The sequence below is a fragment of the Selaginella moellendorffii genome, unplaced genomic scaffold (assembly GCF_000143415.4).
Source record: "Selaginella moellendorffii unplaced genomic scaffold, v1.0 SELMOscaffold_70, whole genome shotgun sequence".
In the NCBI taxonomy this organism is placed as follows: Eukaryota; Viridiplantae; Streptophyta; class Lycopodiopsida; order Selaginellales; family Selaginellaceae; genus Selaginella; species Selaginella moellendorffii.
Window position 1 is genome coordinate 325979 of NW_003314331.1, and position 24008 is coordinate 349986.

Here is a 24008-nt window from a genome sequence, read left to right on the forward strand (position 1 = left end):
TTTCTAATAGGTGAAGGACGAATTTCCAAAGATGACAAATCCAAAACCACGCACACCCGCGTGAGAGAAGAATGTTGTTCTTGGAGGAGAAAGAAGAGTCCTCCTCTCCTCCCATAAATTAGAATCCCATCCCATCCCTTCCCTGCTATCCCAAAATCACGCAAACTTGGCGGCGCCCTGGTGGTGCTGCTGGTGCTGGTGGAGATCCAGCGGCACCATCTTGAGCCACTCCGCCAGCGCCGGCCCCTGCCCGACGAAGCACCCCACATTCAACCCATCCAGGTGGAACGGCGAGTTGAGCGATCGCAGCATCCCCTCCACCGCCTGCTTGACGAGCGACGCGCCGGGCACCCGGCTCCGCCGCCCCCACCCGGTGATGATGTCGATCCTGTACGGCGCCGCCCCCGTACGCACCACCGCCTCCGCGAACATCGCCAGCGTCCTGGCCAGCGCCACCAGCGCTGTGCCCGTGGACATGACGTGGAGGTTGATGGACCAGTACTGCGGCGCCTTCTCGCGCACCGCGTTGGGGTAGAGGTTCTTCTCCGCCGCCACCTCCCACACGCTGCCCGCCGCCACCGCCTTGCCCGCGCGGTGGAGGAAGTCGATGAGCGAGTCCGCGAAGCCGCGCCGGCTCTCCAGCTCCTCGAATTGCATCGCGTCGAAGAAGCAGCGGATGCCGACCACCATCTCCGCGGTACGCGTGCCGTACACAGCCCGAACGTCGGTCCCGTACGGGAGCCCGACGACCGTGCCGCCGGCGGTACCGCCCGAGGCTAGTAGCGAGCAGACGAACGGATGGGCCGGGTGGCCGGTCCCCCCCATGAGTCCGAACAGCGCGTCGTACTCCCAGGCCGCGCGGCACGCCGCACAGCTGCTCAGCAGCGACGTGTACGTCTGCAGCGTTGGGTAGAGCCCCCACTTGGCCATGCCGCCCAGCACGCCGCCGGCGGCGTCGTAGAAGCTGGAGCGCAGGTAGGCGCTGAGGAGTGAGTTGCAAGCCGGGACGTTTGGCTGGAGGCCCGAGTCGAGCATCCGGTTAAACCACTGTGCGGCCTTCTCGGCGTTGCCCGTCTTACCCCACATATCCACCATGAGCCCGAAGATCGGGTTGTCCGCCACCCAGCCGGCTCGCTCCATCTCCTCGAAAACTTGCTCCGCGTCCTCGATGTGGCCGCAGTTCCCGAGAACTTCCATGATGATCCCATACGTGACTCGGTCCGGAGCGTAGCCGACTTCCTGGAGATCCGAGTAGAGCTTGAGCGCCATGTCAAACTTGCCAGCTTTCGCGTGGAGGTCGATGATGATGTTGTAAGTCACCAGGCTGGGAGCGTAGCCGCGGTCAGTCATCTCGCAGAAGAGCTTGTAGGCCGCGTTGAGCTTCCCGGCCTTGCCGAGGCAGTGGATGATGATGCTGTAGGTGAAAGTGTCCGGCCGGAAGCCGGCGTGCTGCATCTGGCGGTAGAGCTCCATGGCCGCGTCGTGGAAGCCGGCCTTGGCCTGGAGATCGATGAGCGTGCAGTAAGTCACACGGTCCGGCTCGCAGCCAACCATCTGCATCACGTTGAAGAGCTTGAGCGACGAGTCGAGATCGTTGGCCCGGCCGTAGCAGTGGATGAGCCGGTTGTAAGTCACCACGTTTGGCTCGCAGCCTTCCCGGATCATCTCGTCGAGGAGATTGTTGAGAACGTCGAAGCTCTTTGCGCGGCCGAGGATGCCGAGAATGGTGGTGTAAGTGTGGACGTCGTGCTTGAAGCCGGCTTGCTTCCTGGCCCAGATGAAGAAGTTGTACGCCACCCCGGCCTCCTTTTGCTGCTTGAGGATCTCGTTCACCTGGTACGCGTTTAAGCTGGCGTTGAGTCCGGCTAGAGCTCGCACGGTCTCGTCTCCCCAGCCGTGCTGGTTTAGAATGCCGCAGACGCGGGCCACCAGGCGGTGGCTCTCGCTGCTGTTAGACCTGTTGTTCCTATGGTGGTGGTGGCCGTGTTTCGCCTGGCCACCGCTCTTCCTGTGAAAGTTGCTAGAGTTCGTCGACGGTGTAGTGCTGCTAGTTGCTGTTGATGATGTGTGAGTAGTGCTGCTAACTGTTGAATCGCTGTTGCGGCTTGTAGCTGCTGCTACTGCTACTGGTTTAGTCCGGGTGACTTCGGTGGAGCTTAGAGAAGAGTCCGAGGACGCTGCCGAGCTCGGCCTGGGGACGAAAGGTTCTGCGTTGCTAGCACTAGAGGCGGGAGTGAAACTTGGAGTAGTAGCAGCATCCTTGTGTAGCTCGGGGGCTGAAAATGCTGGAACTGTCTTTGCGGACTCGAAGGAAGTATCTCTCCGCAGCTCGGACGGCTGGAACGGGACCGGCTTCTCAAAGTCGTTGAGGTCTCCGAGGGAAGGAACGCTGCCAAAGACGGGGACTGCAGCCGGAGCTTCCACAGGCTCGCTGCTGAAAGTGCTAGAAAGTGTCTCGGATGCGTTCCTCGCAATCGCATCTTCCTGCTCGACACAGCTGGCCTTTGCAAGCGTTGAGCTCTTTGGCTCGTTGCTCGACGCCTGAGGCGAGGCCTTGGTAGTTTTCTTGACATCGCTACTCCCCGAGGACTTGTACTCCACGGAGTATCTCCCAACGCTTGCAAGTCCATCGGTTTGCCCGAGCTCAGGATATCCTCTAGCGTGATTCGGGCGTGGAAAGTTCTGGCGAAAGGCGGCGTCTCTTGGAGCAAACTTCTTTGTTGCCGACGGCTCGCTCGAATGCGTGTGTATGTCTTTGTTGGCGGAACGTCCATGCCTGTTATACGGTGGAGCTCTGTTCTCGTAGCCCCTGGAGTCGGGTGCCTCGTCTCTCCTGTTATCGTCACTGTTGCTAGCGTCTCCAGTGGCTTTCGGTCCATAGACAGTCCCAGCGACGAGCCAGTTCCTCGCGCCCTTGCACAAAGGTAATAACTTCGCCGAGCGCAGCATTATACGAATCGATAGTTCCAACTACACGAGAGTGATTCCTGCAAGGAAAAAAAGAACATGAGAAAAAAAAGTACTCTTTTTGGCGCATAAAATAAAGAAAAAAGATCTATTTGGAAACCACGCACCGAAAAGCGAGCATCACAAAAAGAAAGGAAGGAAAAAATCTAGCACTGTGACAGAGACTAGCAGTGGAAGAGGAAGAAAATATGGAAAAGAAAAGCAGCATTGCTTTACAAAAGAGAGCTACATTACGATCTCCCACGGGACAAAGCATAGAGCAAAAAGAAGAAACCAAAGAGCTTGGAAGAAAGAATAGCGAAGAAAATCCATGCAAGCATGCCGAAACTAGCGCGCAAATCCTTCACATTGTTTACACTGGCACGCAAAAGAAGACCTTGACCAGGCAGCGCAACAAGCTCGATCAAGGATCGTAGGAGCGATATTTCGAGGCGGCGATCACGCCAGAGCACAGCCGGAAGCAAAGCATACCTTGATCGATCGTTTAGGCCACCAGAAAAGCGCGCCGCGCGGCGCCGTGCGGCTCACCCAGGGCTGCACAGCACGACCCTCCCGCCGCCATCGCCGCCATCGCGCTTGGAATGCCGGGCGCTACTCGCCGCCGCCATCGACACCGCCGCCGCCGCCATGAGAGCGCGTGAAGGAGCGCTCCCCTTTCCCCGTTGAGCAGGAAAAGAGAAGAGTCTTTGGCTCCAAGGCAGCCGTACAATGCGTACGTGCCTATTAGGTCCCAAGCTCGCCGGAGAGAAAATATGGGCAGATGGCCCATCGCATCCACTGGGCCACGTTGCGCCAATAAGGCGCCGGCCCCTCGTGGTGGCATCCTGGCCGTCGGGTTGTGAAAGTATCTAAGAAATTAGGGCTGCGTCAGATTTAGGGACACGTGGCAAACAAATATTTGATACGCGTGGTGACGTGGCTGAGGGGCGAGGTCAAGGCTTTTCCAGAAGAGCTGTAAGATCTCTTCTTTCGTGCTTTGCTAGGATATTAAAATCCATATCTTGCTCTCTAGATTCGCGTGAAAATGCTGGAGGGAGTGGAACAACGAGCACAAACTATAGCATTGTCACACAAACTCCTGTTAGTTTTGAATGCAAGGTGTGTGTTCTTCGTGCTTGAGGGAAGAACAGGCCCAAGATCGAGGCGAGCAGCCAGCCGGATGATCCCACTGAGGAAGAGATTGAGCAGCTCAAGGATGCGGTGCTTTACAAGGTTTGATTTTTTGAGATTCACTCCCGTGTTTCGCTGCCACTGGAAACTTTAGGACGAGGATTTGATTTGATAGTTGTCAACAAGCCACCAGGATTGCCGGTCCAGGTTCCATTGTCGATGCTTTATACAGGACTCTACAGTGACTGGGCAAGAGATCGGAGTCCTTGAGTTTGGGACTCATGAGCAGATAGTGAAATGTCTCGTAATGGTGCAAACCATTTCAGAGGTGTCTAAGCAGAAACAAGTGGACAAATTCGAACCAGTTTCCATGGACTTCGAGGCTTGTATGGAGGCCTTCGAAAGGCCTCTATGTGAAGCTTTTTTGTAAGTAATCCTGTTTCCAGCTTCGTTTTTATTTCATTCCAACTCTTTTTACTTTAGTACTGTGGGCAACGCCTTTAACGAGCAGTGCGGACACGAGCTCCATGCAGCTCTTTTTCGTGGATTCTCACAGCTAACTCGCGCCGGTGGAGAAATATGAAATGCCAGAGTTCCCCCTTCAGGCTGATTGCGGTCCGATTCTTCAGCAGCTTCTTCATCAAGGCTCCTGAAAACGATCGAACTTAGGAGCAGTGGGAATCCAAGAGATGGAAATAAAGAATGTACTTCTGTCTAAGAACTTACAAGAAGTTCTATCGGGATTGCTCGAGCGTCTGGGGATTGTGATCATCCATTCGGACGCTACACTTGAGGCCGTACACGTAGTACGTCACCTTGTCCTCGTCGTTCAACCGCGACACGAGCTTGCAAAACCGGGAGCTATACTCCCTCAGCTGCCGGAGATCCATGAGCGCAAACTTGGCCTCGCGCTGGTAATTCGCGGGCATGAAGAACTTGAGGAACGCTTCCCGGAAATCCCCCACCATGAGCTGGAGCTCGAGTTCTTCCTCGCGTCCTTGAGCGCAATCAACACTTTCTCATCCGCGCTCGCCGCGGTAGATCAGGGTCCTTGGCGGCTGGTTGACGGATGCTTGAATCGAAGGAGCCATTGGAGCTTCGTTGGGAGATTAGGGCTGCGTCAGACCTAGATACACGTGGCATACGTGGGTCTAGGGTTTAATTTAGGGTTCTTCGAGGTATGCTTCGCGCTCTCGCGAAAAATGCCACAATGCGGCGCCATTTCCTGGGAAATCCCCAGCTCCCGCAGGTCTCCAGATTGTGCTCCACGGATTCCTTGTCTTCGTCCTCCGGGGATGAGGAGGAGGACAATCCTGGGATTGGTGCCTGGCTCAAGACTCTCCCGCCAGTTCCTCGCCGGGAGATTGGAAGCGAGGGGCAGACGATTAAAACGAGTGCGTGTAAGTGGGTGAGCAAATGCTTGCCCGAGTTACCGATCAGCACACTCTCAAGGCTTTTCCGGAGAAGGGCTGTAAGATCTCTTCTTTCGTGCTTTGATAGGAGTTTTAAAATCCATCTCTTGCTCTCTAGATTCGCGTGAAAATGCTGGTGGAGGATCCGGGGAGTGGAACAACGAGCACAAAATATCGGAGGGTATAGCTTTGTCACACAAACTCCTCTTAGTTTTGAATGCAAGGTGTGTGTTCTTCGTGCTTGAGGGAAGAACACGTCCCGCTACTTAACGTTTTGGCCTTGTTTGTTTTAGGTGAAACGGAATGCCATCATGCCGGTAGGAGCTCTGATTTGCGTGCCCGACAGTGTGACGAAGATCGAGGCGAGCAGCCAGTCTCACGAGCCGGATGATCCCACTGAGGAAGAGATTGAGCAGCTCAAGGATGCGGTGCTTTACAAGGTTTGATTTTTTGAGATTTACTTTAGTGTTTCACTGCCACTGGAAACTTTAGGACGAGGATTTGATAGTTCTCAACAAGCCACCAGGATTGCCAGTCCAGGTACTACTTACTGTGTATGCTTTATAATGAAATGATCTATCGTTTTCAGGGTGGAAGTAAAGTCGAGAGGAGTCTAGTCTCCATGATGAGTTTGGCTCTTCAGTTCGAATACAAAGAGCCTCCAAGACTGGTAATCACTATTCGCTTTCTATGAACCGTGCAATGATCTCGCTAACAATGTAGGTTCATCGTCTCGATAAAGATGTGAGCGGTGTCATGATTCTTGGGCGCACTTACGAAAGCACTGTCAAGATCCAGAGCTTCTTATGCTCAAAAGACAACTTGATGCCCAGTGTGAGTACCTTTTGTTAGGCAAAAACATTTGACCAAAGTTACAATCCAGGGGAGTGTTGGGAAAGGCTTGGACCGGAAATACATAGCTCTAGTGATTGGCTCACCTACGGCAGACAAAGGTTTCATTTCAGCTCCACTGTTGAAGGTACTACACTTTCATTTTACGCGTTTGGATTGCTCATAGATGTGAGAGCGTTGAACAGATGGTTCTGGAAGATGGAAAATCCGATCGTGTGTTAATAGCGGCTGATCCCAAGTCCGAGAACGCGATCCCAGCTATTACCGAGTATCAGGTTTTGAAGCGTTCAGTACTGGGTGAGAGGACTCTTTTGCGATTGATTGATTTCTTTGCTTGTAATTATCTTATTTCTCTTCGTAGGCTGTACATGGCTACAACTACGTCCACTCACTGGAAGAAAACATCAGGTGGCTTTTCGTGACGTTTAGTACTCACTAAAGTTCCTTATTTTATTTTTATAATCAGCTCCGCGTGCATTGCGCTCAAGGCCTTGGACTTCCTATCGTCGGAGACATGAAGTATGGATTCAACACGCATAAGAAATGGATGGCGGAAAGAAACATGAACACGGTGGACCCTCAAGACATCAAAGCGAGGAACAAGATGGCAGGCAGCGTAGTCTCCAAGAATCCTCTGCTCCATCTCCACTCAAGGGAGCTTACCATCCCCCGGCTGCGGAAGAAACCAGGCGCGGTGGACTTTGGCCTGGACCCCGAGCGGATGAGATTCGTGGCACCACTCCCGACTCATATGGAATCGAGCTGGGAGGCCAAGCCATACGTGAAGAAGAGGCCGGAGAAAGTCGCCGGCTGGGGATGGACAGTTCCAAAGCGTGTGCTCAGGCTGCAACACATGAACTGGCAGAAATCCAATAGGAACATCTACAGAAGATGAAAGAAAGTCCAGGTATGTTTCTTCTCAAAGTTCCAGCTATAGAAGTGTGATGACAATATCGTATCATATCTTCCAGGAAAAGTATTCTAAGTCGATGTTCGGGTCTGCCAAGCTCGAGGGCTATCAGTCAAAGTTAGATTTTTGGTCTCAAGATTTTATTTTTCTTCTCAGTTAGAAGCTCGAAAGCTCGAAAGCTCGAAAGCTGGTCTCCGAAGCAATGAAGTTATCAATCAATCGATCAATCTATCAGTTAGTATCGAGGTAGAATTATCCTGCGGGGCTGCCACACCGAAACGCACTGCGTCGTCACCTTCTTCCACGCCAACTTGATCCATCCATCGCTGTAATCCAGCTCAAAGTTCCGGTTGTAGTTCCCCATCATCGCCTGGGCTCTCAAAACCGTGCTCTCCTCCAGCGGCAGCGCCACGAATCCAGCGCCAACCATCGCGCGCTCCCACTCCTCGCAAGGCGCTGTTCTAACCAGCCGGTCACTACCGTCGCACGCCACCAAGTTAAGTATCTCGGGCCCCAAGAACTGGCCCTCGTATGCCGCGCGGCCCGCCGCCTGGGCGCCGCCCGACCCACACTCCAACGCCGCGTCAAACTTGGCGTTAAACCGCGTCACCGCCTGCACAAAGCGCTCCAGAAAGCTGAACTGCGGTACCGCGCGGTACCCGTGGTTGATGCCCAGCACCAGCACCGCCGGGTCCATGCGGCGCAGCGCGGACAGCACGGCGCGCCGCGGGCTGCGCGCCTGTACCGCCGTCTCGTCCTCGAGGAAGTCGAGCGCGAAGAGGGCATTCACGACGAGCACCTCGCCCGGGGCGGCGCGCGGCACGATCCGCGGGAGAACAGCCTCCCAGGCGTGCGCGTCGGCGATCTCCAGCTCGACCTCGGCCTCCAATCCCAAGCGCGAGGATTCAAAGATGATGCGCTGCGCAAGCTGGGCGAGCAGCGCCTTGTGCTGGGGCGAATCTACTGCCGTGACGCGGAGGCGGCGCAACGGTACGTCGCGGCGGTGCGCCAGCGCCTGGAGGAGGAGCGACCACTGGAAGCGATTCCTCGCCATGCCGATCTCGACAATGTGGAGAAATCGCTTGCCCTGCGCAGCCGCCACGATCGTGGAGGTGGAGACGAAGTGTGGCACCAGCGGGCTGGGCGTGGCGTGGAGCCGGAACTCGTAGACTCTCTCCATGACGTCCGGGCCGCCAGAGTTGGATGCCGTGGCGGCAGCCAGCGCGGTACCGGTGCCCAGCACGCGCGCCAGCAGCGACTCCACGAAGTAGTAGGCGACGCGCCGCGCGGGGTCCGCGGCGGTGGACGACGCGCCGTGCTGGCGCCGGATGGATACCGCCAGGCTGTTGGCGTTGGTCACGTCGCGTACCGCCACGGCATGGGCGCAATCGTGGAGCAGTGTCATGATGTCGGGCGACACGGAGTATAAGCGCGGATTGTGGCCGTTGGATTTGTCGGCGGTCTCGGATCCCTGCCGTCGGATCTTGATCACCGTCTTGAGCCCCTCCACCGCGTCTTCCTCCTCCGATGTGGCTGCGCTGTTTCGCTTCTTTCGATTGATCGCAGTAGCAGCGGGCTTCTCTTGGCTGTTCCTTTTGTGATTGTCCGTGGCCAGGTGAGAGGCGATCACTTCCTGGAGAATGCCGACCAAATCCGCTCGGTCGGACGAGAACCCACGCAGCTCCTGGCGATCCGCGACGTGGGTCGGGGTCAGATCGCGCAAATTCGCGCTCCCGGAGGAATCGGAGCTGGAGAGCTCCTGGTTGCTGCTCCTCTCCATTGTGTTGCAAGAGGACGACGAGACCTCCTGATCCTCGCCCACTATCATCTCGCTCGTCCAGCTCTTGATCGATAGGCCATCCAGTGAGCTCCAATCGCTGGCGCTAGTGGTCACGGTCACTGCCTGCTGCTGCTGCGACGAAGAAGAAGAGGGCGACGGGGAATCATAGAGAATGAGCTGCTGGAGCTCCTTGATCATGCTGGATCCTGCCATAGCGCTCTCGCCACCGCCATTCTCGTCCATCATCAAGCTGTTGAGCTCCTCCAGCGTGAAGCCGGACGATCCGGGCGATTCCACCGCCGCCGGGGAGGAGCCATCGATCCCATAGCCGTAATTCTCGCCGCTACTCACCGGATCGCTAAGGTCTCTTCCCAGGAACTCCATCAATGTGCCGTGCCGGTTTTGAGCTCGCAAAGGTCAATATAAACACGTGCCACGAGGGATCCACGTCAGCATTCTTTCCCTGCTGACCTTGCGGACCTTGAATTTTCATGTCGTGCTTCCGAAAAATAATCTATAATAGAGTGCCGAATTTGCTGGGCCGCCGGATCCAGCCAATGGCAGCCGTCCGATGGGGGGTAACTGTAATTGTCCTTTTCTTTAACCACGTCTTAGCGAATAAGGTCAGCGCCCTGAATTGAACAAAGGGAAGGGATTTGACGATGGCGGGAAGCTATAGGTCGGCAGAGGAGGAGGAGATCGCAATAGAGCTGGTGGCGGTGCTGAAAGTTCCTATGCATCCATCCCATCCACCCCAGAAAAGAGTAAGCATAGTTTGATTTCTTCTTCTTTTTTGTTGGATTGCATCTGTCGAGCGAAGAACGCACTACGTGGCATTGCTTGGGTGCTTCAGATCAATTGGGAATAGGTATCATGCTTCTTTTTTGTGGAAGAAATAAAAATATCACCAAGAGCTTTTCCTTTATTATCTAACGGGAAAAGAAGAACAAATGCAAACTAAAACATAACATAAGACAATAATTAGTACGTTGCATCAGTTTTACACTAAATTTACCCTTGCTAACCGTGCACCTTTTGCTGGAGAGGCGTGTATTAACTATTTACCTCGTGTGGATAGCTTCAAGAGATCACTGCTTTGACTCGTGTGATTCCGCGCAGCTCTTTGAACAAGACCCTACCTTTTCTTGTAATGAATGGACACCACCATAAACGAGAAAGAAAAATCTGTCATGTCAAAACACGGGTTCCAAATCCCAAAATGTCTAGAACTCGGAAGAGAAAGCAAACAAGGCAACCAAGCCAGGAGTCACTTCCTGGAAATCAAACAAGAATAGACCTTCTGTCTATCAAAAAGGTCGGAATAAAATGAGTGTATGTAAATGCCAAGGTATGCTTTGGAAGAAATTCTATACCTTGACTTGACATTACCTCACTGTGGCCTTGAATGAACCACAACGCGGTGACGATGAATCTAAGGACTGCCTGCCTTCCAAAGCATCGATCCATCTCTCTAGAGATTCGTGTTCACTCTTAGCAGTGCCTTTACTGGCCTGTGGTCCGAGCTCTTCAAGGAGTTGATCGAATCGTAGTCCTGGACCGCCACACTGAGCCAGCTCTTGTGCCGGACTTTGAACAAGATCCTATCCGTCCATGACGGCACTCTTTCCTGGATAGGAAAGAAAAAATCATGAGTTCTACTGATTCAAAGTCAAGCCGAGTTTTAACAGGAGAAGCAGTCGCTTGCCTACCTTTGAGCTCGTGTCATAGTTATCGGTTCCCACGTCATACTTGTAAGTCGGTCTGAAAGTTAGCGGGCCTTCAACAAAGCCGTTGAAGATGTTGCCTCGCGCGACTTCTCTCGAGAGCTGGTCTCTCGGCCATAAGAGCTGTAAAATCAGACAAACAAACGCTGGAGTTATTTGAAAAGGAGTGAAAGAAAAAGCGAGAACCTTTTCGAGGTTGTTCTTGATCAAGATCCCTACGGAAGTTTTGTGCCCGACAACTCTGTAGTTCAAGTCCCCCATCAAGATGACGAGATCGGAGCCCTCGACAGTGTTGTTCGTGCAAGCTTGATGCTGGTTTTGCTTGTGTTGGTCCTGCGGCTGATCGAGGCCATACTCGTCCACGACCACGGCGGTGGCCGTGTGCAAGCACGAGCACCCGTTGGCAGTGTTTGGCCTTGCGAAAACGCTCTGAGTGATGCGAGCAAACTGAGCATTTCGAGCCCCTACATTGCCTTCGTGAGCTGAGCTGAAGCATTAAAGGCTAGAGTAAAAAACCTGGTATCGGTAATGGAAAGCTTGAAATGCAAAAAAAGGAAAAACTTACGGGCGAGGTGGCATGAAAGGAAGAGAAATCTGAGCTGACGGTATCGCAACGAGACAGCAACAGCCCCCTTTTGACGACCAATAACACCTCCAAATCCCCCTACGCTAACCTTGTCGCTCCTGGGATCTGAAGAAACAAACAACGAGTGTAGAATTCTCGTTTGGAGAGAGTGAGATTGTACACACCAGTTAAAAATGACAGGAGCGCGGTCCTTGCGAACACGAAAAGTTGCAAAGATGACATGACCGACGATGCAACCAAGCTACATGACAAAAAAGAAGAGAGTTGCAATGAGAGAAACGTTAAAGAGAAAAGATCTTCTTTACCAGTAACTTTCGCCCAGAATCTCTAGAAAGAAAGACTCGACGTAGAAACTTGGAGCTTCCTGGAGACCAATCACGTACAAGTCGTGCTTCCTTCTCGCCGATTCATCGTCCACGAGATTTGCGAGATTTCGTTCAGGTATCTAAGGAAAAAAGAAAATATCAATCCTGCTGAAAAAAGAAATAGAAACTCTCACCTTTCCATTCATGTTCCAAGTAACAACGTAGATTCGCAAGGCGCCGCTGGCCTCTCCCTCTCGATTCTCCGAAACGGGCATATTTTGATGGAAGATGTGCTCCAACTGCGACCGGCCATCGATCTTCTCCCTGTCAGACGCGAAATCGAGCTGCTCTTGGCGCCGCGGCCGGCGGCGCTGAGAATGCCGATCCAAGAGAAGCCCCAGCACCTCGCGATCCTCCATGCGCAAGAAATCCATCAGCCGCGGCCGGAATCTCTTGGGGCAAGGGCCAAATCCGTCGCAGCTATCCGAGCACACGCAGCAGTTCCCCATGGCCGCCGCGTCCGCCGCGTCGCGCATCCACACCATCTGGCAGCAGCATGGACCGATCCAAGACCTAGCCTATGGATAGAGCGATAGATCTTTCGCCGGAAGAAGAAGAACAGCAATCAAACAAAAAAACCAAAATGGCGCCCGTTGTGGTTATGTTCTGTTGCAGGGCCACACATGCCCTAAAAAATGTGGAGGAAAAAACGCTACCGTTATCATTTATCACGCAAGGCAGCTACCAAGATCCGGTATCCTCCCCCAGTGTCAAATTCAATTCCATGGCGGGCAATACAAAATCAAATATCTTTCTAGAAGTCTGCAACGGTAAAATCAAAACAGAGCCCTAATAGCATCAAACTACCCTAAACACATATTCGTTATAGCCCTAAACGTATTAAAAGTATAGTCTTTGCAAGCCCTAAAAGCATATTCCTTACACGTAACGAACATCACTTCGATGGGAAAAGGCTATGGATCACGTTCAAAAGAGAAAAACTTTGGATCTATAGGACGGTACCATGTTTTGCTCGTGTATTTGCCAGAGACCAAGTCCTCAATAGCTCAATGACGTCGTAGCTACGATATGCTTCATCTGAAAGAACCACGAAGAACACCAGTGTGAGCAGCATATTACAGTCGGTCCAAGCAAGCAATTCACCGCCAAATATCTCAAGAAAACAAAGAGTTTCGCACCGCACCTCACTCGACTTTCCCGAGAAAGATCTGCCGGCTGCCGCCCCCAAAACTGTATTTTTTAGCCTCCGGGTTCCTTCGCCATCGCACCATGCACAGGAGCTTTTACACCTGGCGATGTCTTTGTGATCCCAAGTCATGTCTGATGCGAATATAGGATACATTAGTAATAGAAAAAAAAAAAAAAAACAATACCAAAATGGTCGGTCCACACCACTCGGCCATACGAAATTTCTAGAGCTGAGAAATTCTTACAAGGTCGCAGTTGAATCCGGAAAGGAGGAATTTTTCCCCGACGTGTGTCTCCTCTCTTCCTCATGTTCCTGGATAATGATCATCTGATAGAGAGAATGGAGTCAGCTAAAGCTCTCTGGCTATGGACGACGAGTCCACTGAAAAAAAGCTCGCAAAAAAACAGTGGTGTTACCTTTCCGCGGTACATTGGCGACGATGAGTGCAATTATCCGTGATGGCGACTTGCCGGATACAAATACCCGCCCCTGCCAGCACAACACGCAAGCTCACTCCTCCTTTCTCTCTCTTTTCTCACTCTCACTCTCTCTCTCTCGTGAGCAAAGTTGCAAAGCTCAAAGCTTCAAGCACAAAGGGTACCTCTTGTATAGAAGTTGTAGTCGTCCAAGATGGCTGTTTTCCGGCATTCCATCGTCTCGATCTTCCGGCAGCCGCATGGAGCAGCAGCGTCGTTTGATTCTTCCCAGCAGCAAAGCGGGAACCTTACCGCCGTGCCTCACTACGGGAGTCCTGTGAGATTCAACCCGATGATAGGATTCGGACTCGCGGCTCTCTTCACGGCCTTCTTCTTCATGGGATCCCTGTGCGTCTATGTCAAGCGGAGCTGCTCCATCGCTCGCAGGCGCCGTGCTCACGCTGCGACGATCGCCCTGCCACCGTTCTCGGAACTTTCAGCTTTCGCGACGCCGATTCAGCCGGGACTCGACAAAGAGACGATCGAATCGCTGCCGGTGTTTCCGTTCACGTCGGAGAAGTGCTCCAAGTATGGTAAGGTCGCCACCGAGTGCTCGGTCTGCCTCACGGATTTCCAAGAGGACGAAGTTGTCAAGATCCTCCCCGGTTGCTCGCACTTCTTCCACACCGACTGCATCGATATGTGGCTCTTTTCTCACTCCACCTGTCCGCTTTGTCGATGCATCTTAGTTCCCGTCAGGTGTTGCTCCGACCACCCCGAAAGTCCGAACTCCATCTCTCAGCCCCCGGCTGAAGTCTCCATTGCCATCAACGACGAGCAAACTCGATCGGAGGAACTCGAGAGCCAGTCTTTGTTGGATTCCTCGGAGCAACGAGACCAGTTTTCATTGGACTCCTCGGAGCAACGGTCCAAGACGCCAAAAGTTTCTGCAAGGGACAGGTTTCTCCAATCTTTGCATCGAAGCAACAGTAGCCCACCGATACAGTCGTTCTTTCCAGAACAAGAGCATGGTGATAATGGCCGCCGCGAAAATGCCGTGAATGAATCTTTGAGTCGTCCCCATAGCTTGAGGAGGGCCGTTTCCAGCGATATCTATCAATCTGTGTAAATTTGTGTATGGAAATACTTAGCAAAGATTGTAAATTCTTGAAGTGCGAGGGAGAGATACTCACAGGATTTTAATATGTTTCGTCTGGATTGATCAAGGAATCGTGTTCGTACACCATTCCTGATAATTGGATACCTGATTCATGCCCGATGAGCCTGTGCAAGACGAGCACTTTGATCGTTCTCGAAAAAGTAAAACACTCCACTTGCTTTCCTTATGCAAGCACGTAGAAGAAATGTGCCTGGAGTAGCGAAGATAAGCCTGATCGGACAGAAAACGAATTTGTGACCCGGAAGAGAGAAAGAAAACTAGATTCCCACCTTTGAATTTCATCTCCATTCGACGTAACGAGCACAAAGAAGTCCCTGTAGAATGCTACAGTGTCAAAAACTTTGAAAGGAAAACAAAAAGCACCTACTTTTCTTTTTTCTGTCTCTCTCTCTCTCTCTCTCTCTGTTTTTTTTTCTTTTCTTTTCTTTTCTTTTTTGTCTTTGGAAGCCCGTGTCGACGATCACTAGAGCTGATGGAGCACTAGGACAGCATTAGAGAGATTAGCTTGATGAGAGGAGAATCATTACCTTCTTTCCTTAATAAAAGAAGCGCAACGCAGGCCACGAGTCGGTGCTAGAAAAAAAAGGCTTTGAGAATCAATCGAGCTGACACGAACACAGATAAACTCCCGACAAAAGCTTAAAACAATAGCTAAGAACTAAAAGCTACATTTTGACCCCTGATAGAAAGAAAACAAGCCAGTGTTCTATGTTATAACGGAAGACACTCTACCAAAACATTCCCATCTCTTGTCAATCAATGCGGCATGGCCAAATCTCTGGACACAATCGATCAAATGCTCAGTCGGATCGCGCATACCTCTTTATCGCCGCTCCTCCCTCTTGATCGCCATCGCCGTCGCCAGCTTAGAACCCTAATCCCTCGCCCATCGGACGGCCAAGATTTCATCCATCCCCTGGCCGTTGGATCCTGGCGACGGTCCAGATGCGGTCCGGAGCGTTGAAAATGAGAGAGGCAGGGGGTAGACGGAGAGAAAGAAAAAGAAAACGAGCTCTCGTCTCTCCTCTCTTTAGGGCGGATAGAACACGACTGGCCCTCGCTTCGCTCCGCGAGATTCATCTGGTAAGCCGCGACGATAACTAAATCGCTCCACCGTGTCCGTGAGTAGATCGATCATTTACTTCCACTGTTGTTTTCGCTCTGGAGCAAGATCGGCCATCGGTTGATCGATCCCAGTCTAGATTTCACGCAATTCTCCTCCCCCGCATTCTAATTCACCGATCCATATGATCTCGCAGATGGAAGAATCGCGCGATCCAGAGCTATAGCAATGACGGAGCCTCATCTCCACACCTCGCGCTCCAAGGATCTCGCAAGAACACACAGGAATTTCCAACAATCATCCAAGAACCGCGCCATGGCGCCGCAAGACTACGCAGTTCCCACTGTCGATGATCCAGGATTTCCATTCCCCTTCCCCCCTTACAGCTCCTATCCACCCTGGTACTGGCCTCCCTATCCCCCTGTCGATTTCTTCCCTCCTCCATCCCCTCGCTCCTCCTCCTCGGGCGGTGGCATCAGCAGGACGTCCATCCTCACTCCCGCGATCGTGGCCAGCGTCGCGCTCCTCGGCAGCGCGATCCTCCTCGTCAGCTACTACAAGGTCTTCGCAAAGTACTGCAGCGCGTGGCAGATCTTCTGGGGTCTCAGCGGCCGGGGCGGCGGTGTCAATCGCCGCGGTCGCGGCGAGAATCTCCATGGGGCGTCGTTGAGCGCCGGGGATCTAGAACAGGGCTGGCTGCTGGCCATGAACACCGGCCTGGACGAATCCATCGTCAAGAAGATCCCGGTCTACGTCTATCGCGTCGGCGGCGAGGGCGTGGTGAGCGGCAGCGAGTGCGTGGTGTGCCTGGGCGAATTCGAGGAGGACGACGAGCTACGCATCCTCCCAAAGTGCTTGCACGCCTTCCATCTCTCGTGCATCGACGTCTGGCTGCGATCGCACTCCAATTGCCCGCTGTGCCGCGCGCCAGTGATGGCACCGCCGGATCAACACCCGATCGCGCCACTGCTGCTCACTCCACCGATCCAGACGATGGGCAATCCAGAAGGAGGTGATGATGATCAAGAGCGCCAACTTCATCCACCGGAGCTGGAGGAGCCGCATTGCGATGATCGAGGAGGGGACGAAGAGCTCATGAGGAAGCAGCGGCTGCCGAGATCGCTGAGCTTCCAACTGGACCACCGGCGGCGAAAGGCGGCCACCAAGAGCCGAGCCATCCCTCCGGTCCTTCGCAGGTCCCATTCCACAGGATCCAATCCCGTCAGCTACCACGAAATGATGCTCGTCCTCGCGCAGCCACCACTGTCATCGCCGCTACCGCCACCGCCGCCACCCTGCCACCGCGACTCGGGCTTCCTCCTCGCGCCCAACAATTCCGCCGAGCTCTCCACGATCCTGTGTAACCTCCGTGAGGACCAGCGCGATCACGAGTACGTGGTGCTCGACTTTGAGGTGGTGGAGGAGCCATGCTCGTCGCCCGGGAAGATCGAAACCGGCGTCTCGAGCTACGCCGCCTCTTCTTCTTCGTCAGCTTCGTCCAGCGATCGCAGCGGCAGTAGCGTTAGCAGCAGCCGACCGCTGCTGTGGGTTCGAAAGTCTGGATCTTTCAAGGCGTCGCTCAAGAGGTCCTTGTCAACCGGGCGGGTTTTCTCGTTTCGCAACTTCGGGAGGAGTAGATCCCAGTCCCAGCCTTGAAACAGAGCCTCGCTCCCCATACTTTACTCGAACACACAATGGACGAGCGAGCGTTCTTCTCCAACCTTCGAGTCCAAGGATTAGTGAGCTTCTAAAAAAGCTGGTATTCTATACGATCGAAGTCACGTCACGGAATTTTTCCCATCTAAAGGCCCCGCCTTTGGGAAGACGCCGCCTAGCTACCAGTCTTCGAAAGCTTTGACAAGGAGAGCTAGCACTAAACAAAGAGAACATAGAAAAAAAGAGATTAGTGACAAAAATGAAGGTTCTATTGGTGAAATGTGCTTACCACCTAATCTCCAAGCGAGCGGTATCTCATCGGAACGATGCTGATATCTCCCTCGAATTTTCTATTTCGATGCGTTGAAGTTTTGGCGATCTTCCAAAAAATTGCTGGTGAACAGAACTAGAGAGAGCCCTGTCTCTGTTGTTAGTAGAAGGGACATCAAATCAAACCAGGACGAGCAGTGGTGTCATCTCTGTAGCTCTCGACAAAAAGTAGTTTTAATCGAGCAAGCAAGATATAAGAACTACAAAGGAAAGAAGGAAACTCACGAAAGCACTTGAACCGACAATAATCATCACCAAAAGCTAGCAACACTTGTAAGGAGGACAGCCAAGACAACACTTGGCCGAGCAACGACGAGAACACGATATAACTCCACGCTGACCCACAGCCGGATGAAGATCACACCCTACGCCACACAACAAAGAAAATACGTACACATGCTCGCCATGCACGCCAGGAAGATCCAAGTCTTATTCGGGAAGCAGCATTGAAGAGGATAAGCCCGGGGTCGCCAATGGGTCTCCTCCACAGTAGAGCGAAGGCTTGCACTGGAATAGAAACAGCCAGTCGCAGCAGCTGAGTCATCCATTCCAAACGAAGAAACTTTTGGAGAACTTGCCTGAAACGGGAATTTTTGTAGCCTTATGATGTGCTCATGAGGTTGTTCGTAGTAGAAGTAGTCGCCCTTGGCAGCGGGGCGGGATGGATTCTTAAGGTCCTCTAAGTCGCGACTGATCGAGGAGCAAACGGTCCAGGATCCTCGCTCGCAAGGCATTGTCGTTGTTAAATGTCTTTATGACGCTATAGTCTGCTGTGCTGGGTAAAAAATGCGATTTTGATCGTTTTGCTGCGGCCCCTTGGAGCTGAAGTAGCCGCAGCTCAACGGTTTGTGTTGGCCCGATTAGATCACGCCTGGAAAACAGCAGGAAAAAAAGGAATGAGGAGCTAGCAAAAAGAAGAGTAGTAGTAAGACAGGAAGTCACTTACACGAGGGAGAGGCTGCAAGGAAGAGCTCCAGGAAAGAACCAGCCAAGATGGTGTTTTTGTTGCCCATCATCGCCTCATCCTCGATGCCACCTCTCCTTCCATCTGTAGATCCCAGCTCCGATGAAGACTCTGAAGTACCGTGTGGATTCGAGCCCAAAGTCGCGATTGTGGTCGGGATCCTCGCAGCTCTTCTCTGTGTGACGTTCTTCCTCGTCCTCTACGGCCGGCATTGCAAGAGGGTGCTCTCGTCGCGAGCCGCTGCCGTAGCCTCCAGCCCCGCGACTGGAAACGGGAATTTCTCCTCCACTCGCCACCACCATGTCCAAGGCGGGGCTTTGAGGCTACCACTCGACTCCCACGGCACCCTCTCCCAGTGGCTCGTCGATGCTCTCCCGAAGCTCCAGCCTTCGCTCAAGCTTCAGGGAGTCGGAGTTCTCGGCGTGGACGAGTGCCCGGTTTGCTTGTCAAAGTACGAAGGCGGTGATCTTCTCCGGCTCTTGCCGCGGTGCAAGCACGTCTTTCATGTTGTCTGCGTCGACAAGTGGCTTGCGTCTCGTCCCAGCTGCCCGGTTTGTCGGACGTTCGTCTCGTGTCAGGACATCGTCGATCTCGAAAATTACTATCTTCACCACGAGGAGCAGCCGGAGTGCCACCACCAAGAACGGGCTTCTCCTCCACCGCAAGAGCTCGGCCCTCAAATTCCAAGTCCCGCTGCTCTTGTGATCGAAGTGGCTTTAAAAGCTGGCAACGACGAGCTCGATGATCTCTCTTCGTCGTCCTCGTCATCTTGCTTTCGTCCGGTGAAACCTGGGTCGCAAATCTCCTCCAACCTGTCCACTGGCGGCAGTCACTCTGGCCATTCTGAATTGGCCGCGATGAGAAGAAGCGCGTCTCTGGATTCATCGTTTAGATACAGCAGCTTCTTCAGTCCGAAACTTAAGCCTTCTTCTTCCTTCGCACATAGAAGCATCTGATTCTGGAAATAAAAGAGAATTTATAGATTACCAACGCAGTAACAAACAGTAAAATGATCCTGTTTGCTGTCTTATCTCTTGCCTGGAGTATGGAATAGAGCTCGTAAGAAACCAGCATGGAATCGCTGCTCTCCTGAAGAAGGTTGAATTAAAAAGGTATGTGAAATTGTACAATAAATCTGGCTAAAACCTTGCCTGAGACGCACTCTCCTAGTGTACAAAATGCTCCTCCTTGCTCGGCCAGCCGGATTGCTCCTAGTAATGAATTGTTGTAGCTAGCTAGTTAAAGTCCAAGACAATATGTTACCTAGAGCCTCAGCCGGACGTTATTTGATGGCCAAGCTACTATCAACTTTCCAAGCTTCTTCTCTGCTTCGTCAAACGTTGTTCCCATGAAGTCCGATCCGATTGGAAGCTTTGTCCCTCGATCAACCTTGAGATCGACGATCTCCACCAGACACATTGCTACAGCTCCTTCTTCGCCTGGCGTGACTGCCTTTGTGATGCCGTAGGCAATCTCTCTTCCCAGCTCATCCTTGAGTACGACGTTCTGGCCTATCTGCGTGACACTTGGTTCCATTTCGATCACCGGCGGCTCCGGACGGTGGCTGACATTGTTGTTATATGCTGTTCTGTGATGTAAGTCTTCCTCAATAACCGGTGGTTCTTCGAAATTGCTGCTACTAACGTAGCATGGTTTTGGTCTGTTGACAACGGCGGGATCCAAACGGCCCTCTTTAGCCAGCTTGGCGAGTTTCGCCTTCCGGTTGTTTATCCTGAAATTGCGAAGTGAGTAGAGGATAAATGACGAGTGCTAAAGCTTACCAGTTCTTTAGCTGACCAGTAGTGATCTCGGGACCCTGAAACAGCAGAAACTGAGAACACGAATTTTCAAGCAGAGAACTTACCATCTTGTTGAGAATAATGCTCCAATGTCGTACTCTCTCGGCGTATCTTTGCATTTCAGGCTCCTCCTTCAGAGCAGCCTCCATCACAGCAATTTGCTGCTCGCTCATGATACGTCGTTGCCTCTTTCGAGGTTGTTCCATATGATGATGGTCAGCTCTGGCCTCATCTTCATGCTTCCGTATTAAACTTATTCTCTCCCTCTCCTCAACTGCCGCAGGATGGTTTTGTAGTGGCTCTACTTGAACTTGCGGAGGCCGAGGTGGCAGTAGTCTTTCTGGTGGTCTTTCTATAACTGGTGTAGCAGCCTGCAAACCGCTAGGATGTACCAGCACTGTTGGTTCCGGCAGCGGTTCAATCACGGGCAGCGGATCAATTATGGGTACGTTTGTTACGCTCGTTTTGATATCTTCTTTTGGTTCTTCCTCCACCTTTGGAGCCACTTCATCTGGCTCCTTCACTTCAGTGTCCGTCTTCATGACCACCTCATCAAGTTCTGTCTTTACAGGCAAGTCCTTCGCATCAGATTCCCTGGCAGAAACACACTCCTCTTCTACTTTTACACCGGACTGTACACCGGACTGTGGCCCTTCGTCTTCTTGCAGCTTAACGTCTACGTTGACATCTGCCTTGCTATCAACAGCAGATGAAGCTTCCTGATCAAACAAAAAATAATAAAAAATAAGCTCTACAACCGCACAATTTACCTCAGGGACGTGTAATGGAGTGGTCTCCTCATGAGCGGGTAAAATATGGGGATCGCATTCGGGAATATTTTGCTCCATCTCGCGTTGTAATCTTTGCCAGCGTTCTGAAGGAACCCGGCGAGCTACTATAGCTCCAAGCCGTTGTTCATGAGCATCTCGTACGTATGTAACCACGGGAGCGTCCTGCATTCTCAAAGTTATAAACACATTATTTATATAAAGCATGCAGAAAAATCTCACCGCATGCACGTCGGGAGATAAGCAAAATGCTTCATGTAACTCTGCAGCAAAAACACTAGAACCACAAAACCACATTAGTAATCACAGAAGAGAAAATGCATAATGATACCTAGCAAGCTGGACATCCTCGTCGTTTGCCAAATCAGAAGGAAGCGAAGCCACGTGATCGACAAGTATATCTATAAAGCATATGCACTTGTGATGGAAATGTTGTGATTGATAAAACTTACGAAGATTCTCGCAAACTCTGACAGCAGTTTGATCCGAAGTCATAAAAAAAGAGCTGCTTAAGGGGCTCAGTGGACCGGCGGAGAGACAGCGCATAAACAAACACAAAAATCGATCCTTTTCGTCGGCTGTAGAAATGATGTCATGTCAGGATAAAATGACAAAACAATAATACCTGGACAAACTTCGGGATTGAAACAATGGAGATTTGCGAATAGCTTTACTAGCAAAGCTGAGAGTTCTTGGGCATAGAACGTCGGCTCCACCGGCTTAATAGACAAGCTACAGCCACTGTTACCTTCTTCAGAAGTTCCTGGCGATGGCTTGAAGGACAACATTGCTGCTCCTGAACCATGAAACGGATCATAGACGAGGGTAGCGTCAATTTCACAGTCAGCCATATCTTGAGCTGAGCAACCCCCACACCACTTGGAAAAAAATTCTGAGGGATCCATAGCCAAAATCGTAGCTAAATCCGGAGCCTGTAATATAAATGATACGTTAATGAGTGAAGAAGTCCAACAAGCACTTACTATACGGTCCATAAAGAAGTTGCGAAAGTTCGAGTCATCCGACAAAACATCCGCAAGCCGCATAGCATTTAAATAAAGCATTCCGGCTGGGCACTTTTCAATATCTTCCTGAACCATTTGCACTGTAAACGTTTCAAAGAATGCATTTTTGACGAGCAAAACAATCTGCAAGGCGGAGTCAGTCATACGGAGACAAATAAGAGGTTTTACCTCTGCTGCAACCATCTTCGCCAACTGCATGCTTTTCGGATCAGTTGCCACTTCGTCCAGAAACGAGACTGTTTCCGTCTCACAAAACTTCAAAAGCTGCAATCCTCCCGAATCAAAATCCGAACAAAATTGAATCAAATCTCACCATTGCAAGAACTTTAGATTTCACGCGAGAGATTGATGCTGATAAAGCTTGTATGTGTTGCAAATGTGATGGCAGTTGTAGCTGCAGCACTACCAAAACTAGTGATAGAATACCACCATTTTTACAGAGTTCCTGCAACCAAGTAACCAAGGTAAATAAAAACAGAAAACCACAAGGAGACAACAAACCTTATGATTAAGCAAACGATCCCTGAAAGCTTGGGGTTCAGACAGAGCTTGTAGAACCTGCAAAGAAGCTTCGCAATGCTCCAACGTTGTCGATGAAACTTGTTCAGCACCACAGAGTGGAGGTGTCTTCTCCTTTGCTAGCTTTGCACTCAAAGCTTTGAATCTCCCTTGCAACAGCCCAATATCTCGCCTCACAGCATCAAACGCAGCATCCATAAATATGTCCACCTGGCATAGAGAAAGTGTTACCTTGAGATGCAATAAAAGTGTTGCTTGCCTTGGGATGAGCCAGTAAAACAGGAGCAACGTCTCGCCATTCTGGCGTGACAAATGCTGTCAGAAGGTACAGGCAGCAGGCTACCAAAGCCGAGTGAAGTACTGCTAGAAAACTTCCCCAGCGACCATCCTGGATACAAAACAGGCCCTCAGAAAAGTAGGAAAAGCAAAAATGGGGCGCACCGGCTCGACATCTGCCAGAACAATCAGCATGAAAATCACTAGGTCGATTATCTGTTCGCGTATCTTAACTTCTTGAAGCAGTATCTGCATAAAGAAATGAAACCTTGAGAAACTCAATCGGTCAGTCAAAGTCCAGTACCTGCTCAAGCTTAGGATAACGAGGAGCCAAATTACTTAACGAGTGTAAAAGCCGAACTCCTCGAAGAAGATAGCGAAATCGGGGCTGGGAGATGCTAGACGCTACACACGCGAGCAAGTGAAGTGGAAGAAAAGTAGCTAGCTTCTCGATGTCCACCTAGATCCAGTAAAGCGTTAGAAAGAAAACCCAACATGCCTAAAAAATTTCCAAAAGCTTACACTGACGATCGCTCCCTTCGTTGTTGAGCTCACACGGAAGCTTAGGCAGTGAGTATCCTGAAGGATTTTCTTCATCTCATGGGGACTAAACTTGTGTAGCTCCTCAATGGCCATGTTGATATCAAGCACCTGCGCCACAAACACCGCAAAGCCTCAGTCCATGAAACCACACCCAACACGATCGACACTCACAACACTATCCGCACGTCGGCTTCCATCCTCCTTCACCATCTTACTAGCGGCCGATTTCCAGATCTTTTCCCTGCGGCTATCCTAGCAGCGCGTTGCAAGCGCCTACCCGCCGGCTCCGTCACTAGATCACACAGAATGTGCCCCAAGCGCCCTCACCTTCACGGAAAAATGACGAATCCCTGCGCATCACACCGAAATATCGCTCGCGATTACCCGGCATTGCCGATGCCAAGAGCTGAATCTGGATTCGCGAGCATGGAGAGCGCAGCGTAGAAACCCCAATTCCTGCCGGCAGCTCCCACCGCCTTGCGCCTTCTTCCGTGGAGGACGAGAGAACAAAAAAAATGCCAATATGACTATCAGTGAACCCTAGATAGACATATACCCGGTGGAGCATATTCGTCCCCACTTTAAAGAATATT

General features: G+C 51.7%; 8 protein-coding genes and 2 long non-coding RNA genes across 14 annotated transcripts; 4 read left to right on the forward strand and 6 right to left on the reverse strand.

Annotated features, from left to right (window-relative positions):
• LOC9640575 (pentatricopeptide repeat-containing protein At1g18900) lies at positions 1–3688 on the reverse strand. Its single transcript, XM_024659687.1, has 2 exons — positions 3439–3688; positions 1–2987 (listed from the first exon to the last, which is right to left on the reverse strand). The coding sequence occupies exon 2, from the start codon at positions 2947–2949 to the stop codon at positions 157–159; it is 2793 nt and encodes a 930-aa protein (XP_024515455.1). The 5' UTR covers positions 2950–2987; positions 3439–3688; the 3' UTR covers positions 1–156.
• Positions 3689–5240: 1552 nt separating this feature from the next.
• LOC9640318 (RNA pseudouridine synthase 4, mitochondrial) lies at positions 5241–7482 on the forward strand. Its single transcript, XM_024659701.1, has 11 exons — positions 5241–5548; positions 5608–5670; positions 5783–5929; positions 5982–6029; positions 6079–6159; positions 6213–6323; positions 6373–6468; positions 6527–6638; positions 6703–6749; positions 6808–7248; positions 7313–7482. The coding sequence occupies exons 1-10, from the start codon at positions 5258–5260 to the stop codon at positions 7234–7236; spliced, it is 1425 nt and encodes a 474-aa protein (XP_024515469.1). The 5' UTR covers positions 5241–5257; the 3' UTR covers positions 7237–7248; positions 7313–7482.
• A 4-nt stretch (positions 7483–7486) lies between these two features.
• Positions 7487–9415, reverse strand: LOC9640319 (scarecrow-like protein 14). The gene has a single exon (XM_002985875.2). The coding sequence runs from the start codon at positions 9413–9415 to the stop codon at positions 7487–7489; it is 1929 nt and encodes a 642-aa protein (XP_002985921.1).
• An 819-nt stretch (positions 9416–10234) lies between these two features.
• LOC9640577 (type IV inositol polyphosphate 5-phosphatase 11) lies at positions 10235–12323 on the reverse strand. Its single transcript, XM_024659878.1, has 7 exons — positions 11841–12323; positions 11647–11786; positions 11506–11582; positions 11321–11446; positions 10942–11237; positions 10741–10878; positions 10235–10658 (listed from the first exon to the last, which is right to left on the reverse strand). Exons 1-7 carry the CDS (start codon positions 12189–12191, stop codon positions 10503–10505), a joined length of 1284 nt encoding a protein of 427 aa, XP_024515646.1. The 5' UTR covers positions 12192–12323; the 3' UTR covers positions 10235–10502.
• Positions 12324–12560: 237 nt separating this feature from the next.
• On the reverse strand, positions 12561–13091 carry LOC112340811. Its single transcript, XR_002990296.1, has 3 exons — positions 13041–13091; positions 12851–12987; positions 12561–12744 (listed from the first exon to the last, which is right to left on the reverse strand). It is a non-coding gene; the product is annotated as an uncharacterized LOC112340811 (long non-coding RNA).
• A 181-nt stretch (positions 13092–13272) lies between these two features.
• Positions 13273–14551, forward strand: LOC112340810 (E3 ubiquitin-protein ligase ATL15-like). The gene has a single exon (XM_024659871.1). The coding sequence runs from the start codon at positions 13487–13489 to the stop codon at positions 14399–14401; it is 915 nt and encodes a 304-aa protein (XP_024515639.1). The 5' UTR covers positions 13273–13486; the 3' UTR covers positions 14402–14551.
• Positions 14552–14858: 307 nt separating this feature from the next.
• Positions 14859–15315, reverse strand: LOC112340812. Its single transcript, XR_002990297.1, has 3 exons — positions 15272–15315; positions 14980–15025; positions 14859–14921 (listed from the first exon to the last, which is right to left on the reverse strand). It is a non-coding gene; the product is annotated as an uncharacterized LOC112340812 (long non-coding RNA).
• A 118-nt stretch (positions 15316–15433) lies between these two features.
• LOC112340809 (RING-H2 finger protein ATL2-like) lies at positions 15434–17449 on the forward strand. The gene is made up of 2 exons (XM_024659865.1): positions 15434–15535; positions 15712–17449. The coding sequence occupies exon 2, from the start codon at positions 15744–15746 to the stop codon at positions 17169–17171; it is 1428 nt and encodes a 475-aa protein (XP_024515633.1). The 5' UTR covers positions 15434–15535; positions 15712–15743; the 3' UTR covers positions 17172–17449.
• Positions 17450–17637: 188 nt separating this feature from the next.
• Positions 17638–19451, forward strand: LOC9640321 (RING-H2 finger protein ATL43). The gene has a single exon (XM_002985770.2). The coding sequence runs from the start codon at positions 18495–18497 to the stop codon at positions 19419–19421; it is 927 nt and encodes a 308-aa protein (XP_002985816.1). The 5' UTR covers positions 17638–18494; the 3' UTR covers positions 19422–19451.
• On the reverse strand, positions 19422–23930 carry LOC9640322 (nodulin homeobox). 5 transcript variants are annotated; one of them, XR_002990295.1, is made up of 19 exons: positions 23587–23930; positions 23395–23523; positions 23177–23332; positions 23038–23121; positions 22856–22984; positions 22579–22806; positions 22391–22522; positions 22246–22341; positions 22036–22200; positions 21678–21984; positions 21505–21630; positions 21384–21453; positions 21275–21329; positions 21035–21217; positions 20330–20983; positions 20247–20281; positions 19729–20197; positions 19617–19676; positions 19422–19546 (listed from the first exon to the last, which is right to left on the reverse strand). XR_002990295.1 is itself a non-coding variant. In XM_024659863.1 (18 exons), the coding sequence occupies exons 1-17, from the start codon at positions 23623–23625 to the stop codon at positions 19729–19731; spliced, it is 3057 nt and encodes a 1018-aa protein (XP_024515631.1). In that variant the 5' UTR covers positions 23626–23930; the 3' UTR covers positions 19526–19676. The 5 variants fall into 5 exon arrangements, 1 of the variants encoding a protein (XP_024515631.1); XR_002990293.1 differs by having other exon boundaries at positions 19422–19554; XR_002990294.1 differs by having other exon boundaries at positions 19612–19676.
• Positions 23931–24008: the final 78 nt, after the last annotated feature.